Source organism: Cervus elaphus, chromosome 12 (assembly GCF_910594005.1).
Source record: "Cervus elaphus chromosome 12, mCerEla1.1, whole genome shotgun sequence".
Classification (NCBI taxonomy): Eukaryota; Metazoa; Chordata; class Mammalia; order Artiodactyla; family Cervidae; genus Cervus; species Cervus elaphus.
The window spans coordinates 85,133,555-85,151,152 of record NC_057826.1 but is presented as its reverse complement, the minus strand read 5'-3'; the positions used below and the strand labels follow the sequence as shown (position 1 = coordinate 85,151,152).

Genomic DNA, 17,598 nt, shown 5'->3' with positions numbered 1-17,598 from the left:
AAAACTCGGTAAGTGGGTGCCTCACTAGCTGATCACAAATCAAAAATTGTCATTTTGAAGTGTCATCTTCTCTTATACTGTGTAACAACAGTGAACCATTTCTTGATTGGATTTTGACATGTGACAAAAAGTGAATTTTATACAACAACCAGCAACAACCAACTCAGTGGTTGGACTCAGAGGAAGCTCCAAAGCACTTCCCAAAGCCAAATTTGCCACCCAAAAAGATTCATGGTCACTATTTGGTGTTTAGCTGCTGGTCTGATCCACTACAGCTTTCTGAATCCCAGTGCAACCATGACATATGAGAAGTATGCTCAGCAGATTGATGAGATGCACTGAAAACTGCAATGCCTGCTGCCACTATTGGTCAACAGAAAGGGCCCAGTTCTTCTCTGCGACAGTGCCTGAATGCACTTTGCACAACCAGTGATTCAAAAGTTGAATGAATTGGGCTACAAAGTTTTGCCTCATCTGCCATAGTCACCCGACCTCTCACCAACTGACTGCCACTTCTTCAAGCATCTTGACAACTTTTTTGCAGGGAAAATGCTTTCACAACCATCAGGATGCAGAAAATACTTTCCAAGTGTTCCTTGAATCCCGAAGTACAGATTTTTTTTTTTAAAATATATATTTATTTATTTATTTGACTGCATGAGGTCTTAGTTACAGCACATGGGATCTTGTTCCCTGACCAGGGTTTGAACCCGGGCCCCCTGCATTGGAAGCACAGAGTCTTAGCCACTGAACCACCAGGGAAGTCCCCTTGAAGTACAGATTTTTATGCTACAGGAAACAAATTTATTTCTTATTGGCAAAAATGTATTGATTGTAATAGTTCCTATTTTCCATTAATAAAGATGTGTTTGAGGTTAATTATAATGATTTAAAATCCAGAGTTTGAAACCATAATTACTTTTGCACCAACCTAATAGAAAACAAACAAACTCACAGACATAGAGAACAGACTTGTGGGGGAAGTGGGGGAAGGAAGGGCTGGGATCAACACATTGTAATATTAACAATTATTATATATGTATTTATATATATAATATGATTTCTCTCTCTCTATATATATATAAAGCTTCAGTTACATTTCCCTGAAAAACATTGCTGTTTTAGGGGAACTTTGAGGGTTGAATACTAATTTATTGAACAGATTTTTAAAAGGCCATTTAAGTGTTGTTTCTTCCAAGCTAGCCAATATGCCTAGCTAATTTCTTTTTTTTTTTTTTAATCATTTTAAACTTAGGATGCAGCTATTGGTATTGTTTCTTCTCTGTCAACGAATCTCTGTTTTTGATCTTTGAATGGAAAATTATGCCCTTGTAGATTTAGGAAAGAAAGAATTGAACTTGCACTTTAAAGAATGTTATTGCTTTGACTATATGGAGAAATGTTCTGGACTTTGATTAGTTATGCGTTTAAGGAATGGCATTGAGTTTTTGTTTGATTATGATAAGCTCATAATATATGTATGTATTTTACTTTCTAATAACAACAAAAGGTAAATTATTCTTTTAGCATAATTATAGTACATTTCTTTCTCTTGTTAGCTAGTTTTTTTGACCTTTAGATATACGAGTTAAACTTTTTTCCTAATTTTGTGCTTAGAAAAAATTACTTCTTCCTTGACAGTAGGATTGGCATTGGTTTGCCCTCCCCGCCCCCCCCAGCTTTTTTTGTTTGTTTAATGTTCTGGATATGCAAGTGTGGATGCTGTTAGGTTTTTTGACATCAGAGGCTTGTAAGTAGCTGATCTTCCCTCCTCCCTAAATTTCAGGAAGAGTGTGTAGTATGTTTTCATGGTCTCACCTTGAAATGCATTTTTATATACATTAATGGAATTTCTCCAAAGAAAATATGAGCATTTTCTTAAACTTGGTTTCACTATTATAACAGCTTTGCATGTAAATATTTATCATACTGATCTGTTCTGAAGATAATGATCTGTGTAAGTTTTGTAATACTTTAGCAATTTTGCTTTATTAGCAATATTACCTTGCAGTAAAGGATGTTTCTGTTGTTTCTCTTAGCTGTAACTCGTAGAATAATCAGGTGAGAGTATTCTATTTATGTAGAAAAGGAAGGGGTATTATCATTAATAGGTTTCTGATAGGATTTAAAAGAATACTTAAACAAGCTGTCACTGTAGGACTTGGCTTTTCCGTGCAACCTATTTTTTCCCCAATATTTCTTAGTAGTTTGTGAGCAGTCATTCCCAGGATTTTTCAGGATATTTGTATAATGCACTTCAGTGTTTGTACCAGCACTGTTTACAATAGTCAAGACATAGAAGCAGCGTAAATGTCCATCCGCAAATGAATGCTTAAAGATGTGGTATATATACACAATGAAATACTACTCAACCATAAAAATGAAATAATACCCATTTGCAATATGGATGGACCTAGATATTATCATACTATGTGCACTAAGTCAGGCAGGGAAAGACAGATACTATTTGATATTACTTATATGTGGAATCTAAAATATGACACAAATAAATTTACAAAACAGAATCACACTCATAGACATAACTTATGGTTACCAATTGGGAAAGGAAGTGAGGGGGATAAATTAGGAGTTGTGGATTAGCAGATACAAACTACTGTTTATAAAAGAGATAGACAACAAGATCCTACTGTGTAGCATAGGGGACTCTAATCAATATCCTATAATAAACCGTAATGTAATAGAAATTTAAAAAATAAAAAATAACATTGATGAGAATTCTCTGGTGATCCAGTGGATAGGACTCGGTGCTTAATGATAGGGCCTGAGTCCAGTCCCTGCTTGGGCGACTAATTAAGATCCCACAAGATGTGTTGCATCCCCCTCCCCAAAAGATGGATATCTTTTTTTCTAAGCTTGTTTTTCTCTGACAGCTATAAGTCAAGACTGGTATATGATAACCTGAATTGTTTTTCTTGTGCACCCTGGACAATGTTTATTGAATAATTACCTTAAAATTGGAGAATCCTGGGGGAAAGGAGTCATCTGTCTCCTAAGTAGTTGAACAGTCTTATTTGTAATCTTTAACTTTGTTATCTGAAGGGGAATTTCTTATCATGTGCCATTGGCCTCTATAGCCTAGACCCTGTTATATCTCAAGTTTTAAGGGTGATCTGTATGAATATTTAAGAAGCAAAACTCTCAGATTTTGTTGGTGACACAAAACTGGGAAGAATATGTTAGATGACAGAATCAAGAGGAATTAATTCATCATCACCGTCATCTCCAGTGCATTCACTGGATATCATCTACCATCCTTAGCATAGGTAATGTGGAGAAAAGTGTCCTTGAAAATGTCAAAGTCTAGGGGAGGACATAGACTAGAAAATCAAGTAACACTGTGTGATAAGTGCTACAGTTGAGACTGCAGGGTGCAATTCTTAAACAGCATTTTGAAAGGCTGGCGTGAAGAACGTGAAAAAAATGAAGTTTAACAGTACTATATATAAAGTTCTATTTTTAAATTAAAAAAATTTAAAAGATGAGGGGGTTTAACCTAGTAGCATTTCATGTGAAAACAATTGAATAAAGGTTTTAGTTAACCTCAGTCTTAATATGAGTGACAATATGATGTGGATGTGACTCCCTGCCCCTGCTGAAAAAAAAAGCATAACATAAAACATCCTTCCATTTGCCTAAATAAAATAATCCTGTCAGCCTAAAATGCCTTATTAGGTTGCACTGGTAGAAATAGTTGTGTTCATAAAAAGATAGATAATACTAAGAATAGTCAGACTTTTATCTGGATTATATCACTCACTCTGAGTATGATGGACAGCAGAATGCTCATGGAATAAGGAACCAGGCTGGGAAGGGGTCTCTGCCAACAGAATGAAATTTTAAAACCATTGAGCGTCAATTCACAGAACTTTTCAATAATATGTGCTGTTTTAAGATTGTAAACTCATAGTTCACAATCTTAAGTGTTTCAGCAGAGGATGGGAGACCATCAGTTAAGGAGGTTACAAGTAGAACTTCATATATTAGATGAAGAGTTGAACAAGAAGATTTCTAAAGTTTTATTTTAAACTAACAGCCTTGTAAGTCAACTATATGTCAATAAAGTTCTATTTTATGTTATGATCCTGTGATTCTACAGTTTTTAAAAACATCATTTCATGGACTTTCCTGTTGGTCCAGTGAGTGGTTAAAACTCTGGCCTTCCACTGTAGGGGTTGTGGATTCAGTCCCTGATTGGGGGAGTTCTTGTGCCGTGCGTTATGGCCACACACACAAAAAATCATTTCAGATTACTTACTAGTTTCTGTAATTGTCAGTACTCCACAGCATCATGTGGGCTTTGTCACCTGACTTTCAAGTCTGAACTCCACTATTTCTAGCATTGACTTTGGTTGAATAGGTCATATCTGTGACCCTCACGTAGTTCTTTCTCTTGATACTTTCCCTCTAAGGTTTTTTACTAGTCACTTTTCTGGGACCCAAATTGAAGGCAATGATTGAAAGTTTTGCGTAGTTACAGAGTGCGTTTTTTCCCTCACTGTTTGTTTTGTTAATATTTAAAAAATTTAGTTTTTAAAATTTCTGGCTGCACTGTGCAGCATGTGGGATCATAGTTCCCTGACCAGGGATCAAACCTGTGCCCCTTATAATTGGAAGCTTGGATTTTAACCACTGGACTGCCAGGGAAGTCCTGTTTTGTTAACATTTATCTCTTCCTCCTTTTCCGCTTAACTTTTGGATAGAGTGCAATGGAATTCTCTAGGCCAGAATACTGGAGTGGGTAGCCTTTTCCTTCTCCAGGGGATCTTCCCAACCCAGGGATCGAACCCAGGTCTCCTACATTGCAGGCGGATTCTTTACCAGCTGAGCCACAAGGGAAGCCCAAGAACACTGGAGTGGGTAGCCTGTCCCTTCTCCCGCGGATCTTCCTGACCCAGGAATAGAACTGGGGTCTCCTGTATTGCAGGCGGATTCTTTACCAACTGAGTTATGAGGAAGCCTTAATAGAGTTACAGTATTACAGAATTTTGAGGATTTGAGGAACCTTTGAGAAGCTCTAGTCAATCTCACATTTTTTTAATGAGAATATAGACCCTGGAAAATTGTGATTCAGTAAATTAGTGGCCAAGTCAGTACTAGAATCCAAATTCTACATATACTAGTACCATATTATGTTGTATTTGTACCTAGCACATAGTCGGTGTTGTTACTTTTGATAATTGAATTAATATGATTTATGCCCCTGTCTCTGAAGAATAGCTTATCTCTTTCTGTTCATTGTTTGTTCCAGTATTCCCTCTTTCTACAACTCATTTAGGGCTCATTCATAAATCCAGAAACTGTTTGTTATACACCTATGTACAGAACAACTTTTTGCATAAAGTCTTGTTTTTCCTACCTGTGCATAAGAAGTTTAGCAATGTGTTAGAATTTTAAATTCTTGATTTTTAAATTAAACTAAACTTTTTTATTTTAAAAATAATATTTTATCCAAATTTTAAACTGTTTTGTTTTGAGTTTGTTATTTTTAGTATTCAAGTTATCATCTAGAAGGAGCTTTTAAAGGACATATCTGTCGGTTTCATGAAATGTGGTAGTACAGAAATGGGAATGATGTTTAAATTATCAAAAATCAAAGCCATGGTATGCTATTTCAACAGAATGTTAGGTTCATACTTTGCTTAAAGGAGAGTGGAATCTTCATGTTTTGTCATATCGGAGCTAAAGCAACCCATGTGATGGAAGATACGAAAAGAGGAAAGGTAGTCAGCTAGAGGAGTAGGCACTGCAGGTCATTTTTCGGTCATCTTATATTGAGAAATCAGTACAAGATGAGAAATTGGGTGGAACAAGATTATGGAGAAGTATGTAACCAACCTAACTTGCTCCTTTAGTAGAAACTGTCTAACTAGGTTTTCTGGTTGAACTGGACATTGCTGACAATTGCTAATCTAACAACTGTTTAACTATTTCAAATGAAAAGGATTAGAAATGATCCCAAGGTCAGTTCCACTGAAAGAAGAATCCAACTTTGAAAATAATGAATAAAATATTTTGGTGTACTGTACCATCTTTAATGTATGTACAGTGTTTTCAATAATTGGGTTTTTATGTGGATAGAAAGCAAAAGTATAAATGAAATACTTTGTTAATGGACGTTGTTAAATGAATGCTTCTTTTGTCTACCTTTAGAATTCATTTTGCTTTATGATTGGTTGCAAATTGATACCAGATAAAGATTCGTAATATAGGGTCTGCTTCATGACTAATCCTTTAAAATACTGCAGTGGGAATGTGTGAACAAGGGTAATTAGGTGGTTCAAAAGAAAGTACCTAATTCTTATTCAGAATTTAGTTATGACCTTTAATAACATAAGGTCATAGCTAATGAGAAAGTAACATTGGCACTTTTTATTTATCTCAGAAAGCACTCAGTCTACAGTATTCGTCACTATTGCTTGATTATTTATCTTTCTCAGTGTATGGTCCCTTCCTCTGTGGTCAAAATAGTGTTGTTATACAGGCGCACACAGTCTGTGTATATGTGTGTTGTGTGTATATCTGTGTGTGTAAAATCTTAAATATCTGAGAAGAGATTAAGTTGAAATGTGTTCTTATTGGATGGTAAGGACCTCTTCTTCCTCCCTCCCCGTTCCCCTACTGTGTCCTGAGAACACTGGAAGCCAGCCTTATACTGCCAAACCAGGAGGTTGAAGGATTCCTTTCTGCCACAATTGATCAGATAAAAGGAAAAAAAGGAATCCTCATGATAGCCAAGTTTCCTGCCTGATCATCCTGGAGTGAAGTACCCTGGTTTGGTCACTGACACAGTTCATCTGATCATCTTTGTCGTCTTACTATTAGATACAGGGCTTCCTGGGTGGCTCAGAGGTAGAGAATCCACCTGTGATGCAGAAGTTGCAGGAGACGCAGCAAGTTTGATCCCTGGGTTGGGAAGATCTGCTGGAGGAGGGTGTGGCAGCTCACTCCAGTATTCCTTGCTTGGAGAATCCCATTTACAGAGGAGCCTGGTGGGCTACAGTCCATAGGGTCGCACAGAGTCAGACATGACTGAAGTGACTGAGCACGCACTTACTATTAGATACAAATGTACAAAGATTTCCTCTTGCTCAAGGAGGACATCAAGCCTGAGAGGCGGGGACCAGAGAAAATGTAAGAAAGTAAGAAAGACCTCGGATTATAGAGACAGTACAGGCAGCTGAAGAAAACTACAATGTCAAGCACCCAATTTATTTATATCCTCAAGAGAAAAGAAGATACTAAATTCGTGTAAAATAAGAACAAGATGCAGAAGGAAAAGAAAAGAAATGTGCAGCAAACAGAAAATAACTCATAGAAATTAAAATTTTAAAAGAAGAGTTAGAAGCTGTAGTTCAGGAAATCTCCCAGAAAGTAGAGCTAAAGATAAGAGATGTAAATGCAAGAGGAAAAAGAAAATAGAGCAAAAGAGACAATTTAGGAAGGACATAATCTAAATAATAGGCATAAAAGAAAGAGAACGAAGTCAAAGGAGGATTACTGTAAGCAATCTTCCCAGGACTGAAGGACATACATTACTACATGTAGAAACTTAGCCACGGTCAGTTCATACAGTTACAAACAAAACCATGGGAAGCTTCTGTAAGGGACGCATAGGTGACTGAAAGACTGCCATCAGAAAGATGCCAGGCTGCTTAGCAGAGATGAGGAGGAGAGCCTTACAGAATTCTGACGGAACATACTTTCTTGTCTGGAATTCTGTACTGAGCCAAACTCACTTATTAAGTATGAATAAATGAAGATATTTTTAGACAATACAAGGAATTTTTAAAAAGTGTACTTCCCATGCCCTCTTCTCAGGAAGCTACTGGAGGAAATACCCCACTAAAAAGAGAAAATCCAGAAAGGAAGAAGTGAGATCAAGGAAACGAGGTCCAACATGACGAGTGACAAGGGAATTCCCAGGATAAGTTAGAGGGAAATTCCATCACCACAGTTTTGTGCCAGGCCAAGAGAGCAAGCAGTTCAAATTGGAACCTAATGGAGGGTTTTAAGAAGTATATTTTGAAGAAGGAAGTTAAAACAGAGATTTACCTGATATAGTTGAATATGTTGGGAAGAAAGTTGCACTTTAGCAGTTTGCAGATGGATTAACTATTCATAGAAAACTAAGCAAATACAAAAATGGTACAGTTATTAACTAGAAGTAAGGTCTTATAAAAAATAAACAGTAATCATGATGTACTTTTGGCTCATCTTTGAATGTTATTTACAGCCATAGTAATAATGTAAACACCAACAATTGATTCAATCAAAAATGATGATGGAAAGGTGGAGGTAGGGACTTCCCTGGTGGTCCAGAGGTTAAGACTCTGTGCTCCCAGTGCAGGGGGCCCGAATTCCATCCCTGGTCAGGGAGCTAGATCCCACACGCCACAACTAAGAGTTAGTATTCTGCAATTAAAGATCTTGCATGCTGCAAGTTAAAAAAAGCAAAAAAGTGGGCCTCTCATAGTGTCCCATGCCAGAGCAAACGCGACCCCGAACCATTGCCTGGCCTCTGCCAGTAGGCTGCAGGCACTGAAGCGGGTTGCACAGTGGAAGAAGAAAAAAAAAAAAAAAAGCAAAAAAGATCTTGCATGCCACAACCCAGAAGAGCCAAATAAATGAATAAATATTTTAAAAAAGAAAGATGGAGGTAGAGGAGATGTAACAAATCTAAATCGTTATCTTTTCATAGGAATCAATTTTTAAATTTAAAACATTAGTTATTTTAAATAACTCTAAAAGACCTACTATATAGAAGAAATAGAGGGGGAAATGCCAGAAGATACACAGCTAAAAAGACTTGATTGAAAATGGTTGCCTTAAGGATGTGAAAAATGGGGGCAGGGCAAGGGACATATTTTTCTTCTAAAATTTTGACTTTTAAAACTGTGTGTATTTCTATCTGATTAAAAAGATTCATTTTAGAAAGATGTCTCTCACAGAATGCTTTCTATACAGAATATATTCATTTCTCAGACATTCTAAATTCCTTAGGATTCTGAAAACTATCATTTGGGCATGTAGAGTCAGCTCAGTGCTATCCGAGAAGGCAGTGATTTCTAGTAGTAGCAGTGGTTGATGTTATCCTTAGTTACAAATATTCATTTTGTTGTAGTGCTAACAAATGGAGATTTTAAACACATGAAAGATTAAAATACATTGCATTTCAACATTTCAGATGTGTTTAGTTTTTCTCTGTTGTCAACACTTTACACTGTGAATTGACTGCTCCATGCTTCTCTGAAGTTTTTGGTTTGAGTAATAGATAACTTCAGATATTTGTGTTCCCCACCCTCTTTTACTTGTTTTGTTAAATACTGCATGCTTATTACAGTCCTTAAGATTATGCAGAAGCTGCTCCAGTAATAGCAATAGATAGACCCTCATCTTTCACTATATCTGATTATAAGGTGAAGTGGTTAATTTGAATCCAGATGTTTTCATCTTAACCACCAGTTTTTTTAAGGCTAAAATGTTGAAGCTTGAAGTTGAGATTGAGTATTAAATAAATTGATCTTTTAAAAAATTTTCCTAACTAAAAGGCATGTGGTTAGTTTTCTGTAAAAGACAGTAACATAGTATAAAAGTGTGTTTGGAGTAGAAGTAGTTGTGTAATATTCACCAAATTTCTTAACCTTCCTAGGGCTCAGTTTTTCCATGTGTAAAATGAGGACAGTAATTATGATTAATTATGCATCCTGTGATAACAAAACCAAAAATTATACCTATGTCATTAACTTTTTTCTTTTGATGATCAATCAGAAGATTTAATTTTATGTGAGTTGTCAATGTACTCTTCCATAGAAATAGAGCAATAATCCATCGGTGCTGCATTTAAATCCTTAACATCCATAGAGTTAGGACAAAAGTTGTGAGAAGTTTATATTAACCCCTGAATGTTGATTTTTGTTTGTGTTTGACTTAGAATGGAATTGAAATAGAAAGACGTTCTGTTTTGAAAACTTTATTGTGTTTTCTCTGTAAAATGAAATGTATTTGACCAATGTCAACTTAAATTTATTTTTAGCCTATAATCTTTGAAGCATAATTCATGTTATTCTCTAAGAGCAGCTTACTTACTAATACAGTGCTTTTCTGTTGAAATCTCTGTTCCTTTTAAAATAAGTAGTAAAAAAATCTTTAAAACTATTCTATACTCTTAGGACAGGTTGAATAGTAGAGAGAAATTGACATTATAGTAATTATTTAACCTCTGATAGCAATCTAAAGAAAGATATATTTATGTCTAATTAAAGAAAGAAAGGATTTGGGGTAAAATTTGTTTTTAAGGTCTGTGTTATATCTTTGAATGAACCTAAGAGCTTGGGAGTTCGTTTGCAGTTATATTTTAGTTGTATATATAACTTATCCTTGTAGAATCCATCCCCACCCTTTCTTCTGGTCTGACTTTCTAATTTTGTTCATCATGCATTGTCAAGGCATTATTGTTGGGCCGTAGTGTTAGAAGCTGAAGGTAACATGACCTTGTACCATAGAGGTCCTCAGTCTGTCATGGAATTGTTTGTATAAAAATAAAATTGTAGTACAGCAAAATAAGTGCCAAAATAAAGATATGAAAAATGACCAGTGAGAGTAGTGAAAAGAGAATCATTTAGTTCTGCCAGGCCGAAAGGGCACGGATGACAAAGTGAGCTTTGAGGAAACCAGGCCGGAGAAGGTAGGGGAAGGGCTCATAGTTTTTTGATTGACCACCTGTGTTGCATATAAAGCTCTTTATACACTTGTTTTTCTTAATTGTTTTGTAATATGTAGGTAACTTCTAGATGATTGGCTTGCAATGGATGTCATTTCAGGGAGTGGCCATAAATTAGGGAAACCAGGTGAGCTTTTGTGTTACTGGTATTTGGGATGAGGCCTCCCTGATGGCTCAGTGGTAAGGAATCCGCCTGAGAATGCAGGAGACGCAGACGCGGGTTCGATCCCTGGGTTGGAAAGATCTCCTCGAGGAGGAAATGGCAACCCACTCCTGTATTCTTACCTGGATGATCCCATGGACAGAGGAGCCTGGTGGGCTACAGCCCATGGGGTTGCAGTCAGATGCAACCGAGCACACACGCACGAGTATATAAAGCAGTTGGGAAAATAGAGAGCAGATGGTGAGCTTACATGTGTCTTTCATCCTGACACCTTCTGTCAGTGTGGTAAAGTCAGGATTCTGCTGTTAATAGCTGTACGATCTTGGGTCATATTTCCCTTTGGGTTTCATTTTCCTCAACTTTAAAATGAGGAAATTGGTATACATTGATATTTCCTGTTGGTGGTCTCTTAGTATTAAAAGTTGGGGGAAAAGGAGAAAGAAATTTGGGAACAGAGAGTTAGACAAAGTTAGATTTCTTTACTACAGGCTTATGCATTTCGACATGTGGATTGAATTCCTGGACTTTTTTGCTGCACTTGTGGGATCTTAGTTTCCACACGAGGATTGAACCCAGGCCCTCAGCAGTGACAGCACAGAGCCCTAATCCCCTTGACGGTGAATTCCCAATTTCTGGATGCTTTAGCCTAGCTTTGCCAATAGAGTCAATAGTATATTTCCAGTTTCATCCTTTTCCTAATGGTTTAATGAAAGATCATGGGATTTAAAATTACACATATCTGGGTTTGAATCCTGGTTGATATTTATTATAGTAGCTAAGTGGCCTTAGGTAAGTTATTTAACCTTTCTTAACTAGTTTCTTCACATGTAAAGCAGGAAGGGTAACACCTTGTGGTGGTGTAAAGATTTAATGACAATCCATATGAAAATATCATATGTACCTGGTATATAATGGGTCAAAAAAGGTAGAGTTTAAGCCCTATAAATCCCTAAATTAGTATAGAATACAATATTGTCTATAATGTTACAATATTTGTATCATGCCTACATCTGGTGCTTGAGGTGGACTGTTTATGTGTTTCACATGTATGTATATAATTTTTCCCCAAGAAAACAAATTTTCTTGAGGGCTCATTATCTTTTGCCATCCACACAGCACTCAGTACTCTCTTGGAGACTTAGTAAGTGCTTGGTAAAGACCTGATGTTTTCATTATAACAATAAAATGAGGTGAGATGTGGTTCTACCTCATATCTGCTTTATTTTACAGCTTTCATAACCCTAGGTAGAAGTTAGTGAATTTATGAACATTAATTTTAAATTTCTTTGGTTACTTATTTTAAATGGTTAGATTTTAAGTTTGAAATAACTAGAATTGACTATAATGGAACTGGCCTTTGTAAACGAAACATAAGGATAAAATGTTATAATAAAGTATTATTTAATGTTGTAAATTATGTTATTGGAATACTAATGTTTCACATTTTGTTTTGTCTCTAAGCAAATGGTTATGAGCCTTAGAGTTTCTGAACTCCAAGTACTGTTGGGCTACGCTGGGAGAAACAAGCACGGACGCAAACACGAACTTCTCACAAAAGCCCTGCATTTGCTAAAGGCTGGCTGCAGTCCTGCTGTACAAATGAAAATTAAAGAACTCTACAGGCGGAGGTTCCCCCAGAAAATCATGACGCCTGCGGACTTGTCCATCCCCAACGTACACTCAAGTCCTATGCCAGCAACTTTGTCTCCATCTGCCATTCCACAGCTCGCTTACGATGGCCACCCTGCATCTTCACCCTTACTCCCCGTTTCTCTCCTGGGACCTAAACATGAACTGGAACTCCCTCATCTTACACCAGCTCTTCACCCAGTCCATCCGGATATAAAACTTCAGAAATTACCATTTTATGATTTACTGGATGAACTGATAAAACCCACCAGTCTAGGTAAGATTGTTCTATAATGGTTATTTGGTTACTATTGGAGGATACGTTTTCACTTTTGAGTTTGAATGTGACCCAGATTATTATTCATAATGAATTTTATATTTGGTAGTAGCATCCAGATGGTAATAAGGATCTTTCAGTTTCAGACAAAATCAAATATATATAAGCTGTCTTTTAGACAGGAAAAAAGTATATTCAAGTCTTCAGTGTTGGTTGCTGACACAGTGAATGTTAAAAACTTTTCAAAAATATAAATGTTTTAAAAAGTATAATATTTTGGATTGTTGATTAATATTTTATAGTAACCTTTACAAAATCAAAACCCAGTAATTACTGTCAGTCTCTGAATTGTTTTTAATTTTTAAGGGTTGATGACATCTAAAATGACTATTGATATTTTTGATTATTTAAATGAGTAAATGGTTTAAATTGTTATAAAAGGAGATGTGAGCTTTGATGTGTAGTATTTCAATTTCAGTTGACTTTTTCAAGTGAATATGTGTGTCTTGCAGGTACGCACATGATCATGGTTATATAATACTAATAAACACTTGAAATTTCATGTACTGTGTTTTCCCATTGTTTGATCAGTGTGTAATATATTAATAGAATTCAATGTATTAAACAACTAGAAGTTTTAATTGCTGTATGCTCCCTTACTTTGTTTAAGGTAGAAGAAAACTGACCCTGTTGGGATCTCTGATTCGTTCAGTGTAATGCATTTAAAATGTCAGACTTCCAGATGCTGGTTTGTTGTTAGAAATCAGTGATTGGCAAACTGTGGCAGGAAAGGCAGATCCTGCCTGCAGCCTGTTTTGGTGGATCTGAGCTAAGAACTTTTTTTATTTTGATATTCCTAAAGGGTTGTAAAGTAAAAATAAAGACGAAGAAGAATATGCACCAGAGACCATGTATGTCTGCAAAACCTTAAAATATTTACTGTATGGCTTTTACAGAAAAAATTTGTCAATCCCTGTTACAAATCAGTAAACATTTCAGTTTGGGGGATTGGTGACTGTTGAATTTTGAGAACATTTACAGAAATTCTTGAACTAGGAAATGTTTGTTTTAAATTATATTTAGCAGAATACATGAACTAAATTAAGATTATAGGAGTCATTTTCAAACAACATGAATTTTATCACATTTGTAAAATGGCCATTAATAAGGAAACACTTGTTGAGAACCTGCTGTAAACTTCTAAAACTTATACATGCTCATTATAAAAAGTAAAAGTGCCAAATTCCCTTCCTCATTAGCAGTTTAGTGTGTATGCGTATATAAGCATGTTATGTTTCTCGTTTTTAAGAAGGAATCATATTGTGCATAGTATTCTGTGACTTGCTTCTCCCTCCCTTTGTCTTACTAATATATTATAGACTTTTCTCCTTGTTCGTCTTCCCATTTTTGTTGGAGGCCATATATATATATATATATACACACACACACACACATACGGCCTTCCCTTGTGGTTCAGGTGGTAAAGAATCCGCCTGCAATGTTGGAGACCTGGGTTCGATCCCTGCCTTGGGAAGATCCCCTGGAGAAGAGAAAGGCTACCTGCTACAGTATTCTGGCCTGGAGAATGCCATGGACTGTGTAGTCCATGGGATCACAGAGAGTCAGACACAACTGAGCAACTTTCACATCACACATATATACATACACATGTGTATATAATGTGTATGTGTACATGTGTGAGCATATGTATATAAAGTAGCTCTTTTCTCATTAAAGACTGTTAATTCTGTGTTCTAAATAAATCTTCTATTCTAGTTTTTCGCTGCCAAAAACATGCTTAATAATTAGCATATCTTGTTTTCAGTTTCAGTAATATGAATTTCAGGTACCAGAGTGAATAGATGATGTTTACATACATGTCTATTAAATTTTGTTATGAAAAGTAGAAATGCAAACTGGATATACATTATGATTATATTGAATAATATTTTAAATAAATAAAATTAAGCATTTAAATGATTGATACTTAACTGAGGTACTTTGCTCAAGTGTGTATGTTATATGCTCACTTCTGATTGTCTACACTAATTTTTTATGCCTTTGTAGCTTAATATCTTGTCTTATTACTTCAGGATACTTTATCCTTATGAACTTTTTATAGTGTGTAAAAATAACGGGTAAACATCTGGTTTTCCCCTAAAAAGATATTAGAAGGAGATAGTTCATAAGAAATTACATTAAAGCTACAGATAGCTTTTGCTATCTTTCTATATAGTATTTTCTTCTTAATGACTTTTTAAAGAGTAGTCAGTGAGTTTTAAATAATATTTCTCTCTTTACTCTTCATCTGAAAAGTTATAGAATGCTTTAATGGAGTGTTTTCATGTAACAGTTTAAGAACAGTGTCATAAAGTTTTATCCATTCTTGAAATCCAATAAGTAAACCCTTGCATTTACAAAATTGATTGAAGTGCTAAAATATTTCCCATAAGGTTTATTTAATTGAACTTTATTTGTGTTGTTGAGCCTCATTATTTGCACATTCTGGTGAGTGAATGTGTGCTATCTCAAATTTACTTGTAAATTCAAAATCACGTCTCACAACAGTTGCATAGCCATTTAGAGACATGCACAGAGCTGCAAAAATCTTGAGTTGGCTGATGCACGCATTCAACCTGTGGTTGACTAGGTGGTTCTTGCCTTCTTGTTTTCTGCTCTCATAAACAAATGTCCTCTCTGCACTCTACTTACTGCCACATTTTTTGCATTTCGGTGCCTTTTGTTGGTGATCACATTGTTTAAAATGGCCCCTAAACATAGTGCTGAAGTTTTGTCTATAATGTTCTGAAATGCAAAAAGGCTGTGATGTGCATTGTGGAGGAAACATACGTTTAGATCAGTTTTGCTCAGGCATGAATTACAGTGCTGTTGGCGGTGAACTTAGTGTTAATGAATTATCAATATATATCAAATAATGTGTCTTTAAATAGAAACACACAGAAAGCAAGGTTAGATATTGATCAGTTGTTGAAAATGTTGTGATCAGAGGCTTATAGGAACGTAACCCTGTGTTTCTCCTAGGAGCAATGGTTCAATATTCACTAACTCATTGTTTCTGGTGACTTTGTGTTAATAGAACACCAGACTTCATAAATGTGTGTGTTAGTTGCTCAGTCGTGTCTGACTCCTTGCAACCCCATGGACTGTAGCCTGCCAGGATCCTCTGTCCGTGGGATTCTCCAGGCAAGAATACTGGAATGGGTTGCCATTCCCTTCTCCCAGGGGATCTTCCTGACCCAGGGATTGAACCCAGCTCTCCTGCATTGCAGGCATATTCTTTACCATCTGAGCCACCAGGGAAGCCTGTCTTCATGAATAAATCCATTATTTTTGATATACACACAAAATGATAGGTGGTATAAAATTGCTTAGTGGGATGTAAATAGATTTCTAGTTTCTCACTCTTATCATAGAAATAAAATAAAACAATTTGGTTATACATAGAAAGCTCACCAGAAAGTGATTTGTGGGAGTTTATTGATCCAGTAAGTATTTGTGGGATGGAAATACTCAGAGACTCTGAAAAGATTGAGAAAAGATTCTGAGTAATCTGCAGGAATTTAGAATGAAAGTATTTTAAAGCCCTGCTAAGTAACAGAAACGATTGAAAAAAAGAATCTGTAAGATTTTTAACATTGTTAGAAGATTTTCTCTGTACTTCATTAATTGAAGTGACTACCTCATCGTAGGATTCAGTTTTCTAAAGGATGACTTTTGCTAGTAGGGCGTTTGTTTTGAATCTAGAAAACTATTTTCTGAAAAATTAAATGCCTTGCAGCATTCTCTTTCTTTCTCAACATGCATACATTTAAAATCGTTACAGACTCTTTAAGAATTTAGTTTTGACCTGTGCTTAGCTAATTCATCACAATCACTTGAGTCCAGAATGTGATGGATAAATTTAATTTTTCATTTTTTCCCCCTTCCATTTTAACTGTAAGCACTAAATTTAAACAGAGTTTAAGAGGTTCCAGTGTAAGCTGAATGTTTGTATTGTATGCACGGTTCATGTTTCTAACTAAAAAAATAGTTTTGGCATTCCTTTACTTTATTAGATAATTTTTATCCATTTTTATAATTTATTTCTTTAACAGTAAGTAATTTTAAGGTATTTCTTCATTTTGGGACACATATTAAAGAGAACTCTTTTCATTGTCCATAGTAACTGGAAGAATTGGGAGATGAGGTAAAGATGTTTATAAAGTAAAATGCTTAATTTATTGTGTATTTTTGTCTGTCAGTATTAAAATCCTATTTGTTCTATGAGGCCTATTTCAGATGCTTTGAAAAGCCTTTTCCATTAAACTTTCCATGATGTCCCCCTTAATATATCTGTGTTCTTTCCCGTCCAAATCAATTTCACTTTCTTGCATGCTCTTAATAAAATATTGTGATTTATTCCTCAAAATCAACTCTGATGTATTCATCTGTATACTCTCAAAAGAACCTCTTATGTGGTAACCACGTAAACACTTGTTAGCTCTCCACTTTATTTAAATACAATAAATAAAGTCTTTTCTAATGTTTTTTGCAAAGAATCTGAAACTGAGACACATTTTAATTGATCACATGGCTGTCGTTCTTCAGTTTGTCATGAAGCAAGTCACTTTTTTCTTTTTAAGTCTTTTTTAAAATTAATTTTTATTGAAGTATAGTTGATTTACAATGCTGTTAGTTTCTGCTATACAACAAAGTGAATCAGTTATACATATACATACATCCACTCTGTTTTTAGATTCCTTTTTCATATAGGTCATTACAGAAAAT

General features: G+C 35.5%; 1 protein-coding gene and 2 non-coding genes across 4 annotated transcripts in view; 2 read left to right on the top strand and 1 right to left on the bottom strand.

Annotated features, from left to right (window-relative positions):
* The window catches only part of PIAS1 (protein inhibitor of activated STAT 1), a 125,357-nt gene that overhangs the window by 22,629 nt on the left and 85,130 nt on the right, over positions 1 to 17,598 (top strand). For both annotated transcript variants that reach the window (XM_043919822.1, XM_043919821.1), the window contains exon 2: positions 12,366 to 12,810. In XM_043919822.1, the coding sequence (XP_043775757.1) occupies positions 12,366 to 12,810 (445 nt within the window). The remainder of the gene's footprint in view (positions 1 to 12,365; positions 12,811 to 17,598) is intronic.
* Positions 690 to 762, bottom strand: TRNAG-UCC. Its single transcript has one exon. It is a non-coding gene; the product is annotated as a tRNA-Gly (tRNA).
* Positions 8,451 to 8,579, top strand: LOC122706035. Its single transcript, XR_006344290.1, has one exon. It is a non-coding gene; the product is annotated as a small nucleolar RNA SNORA42/SNORA80 family (small nucleolar RNA).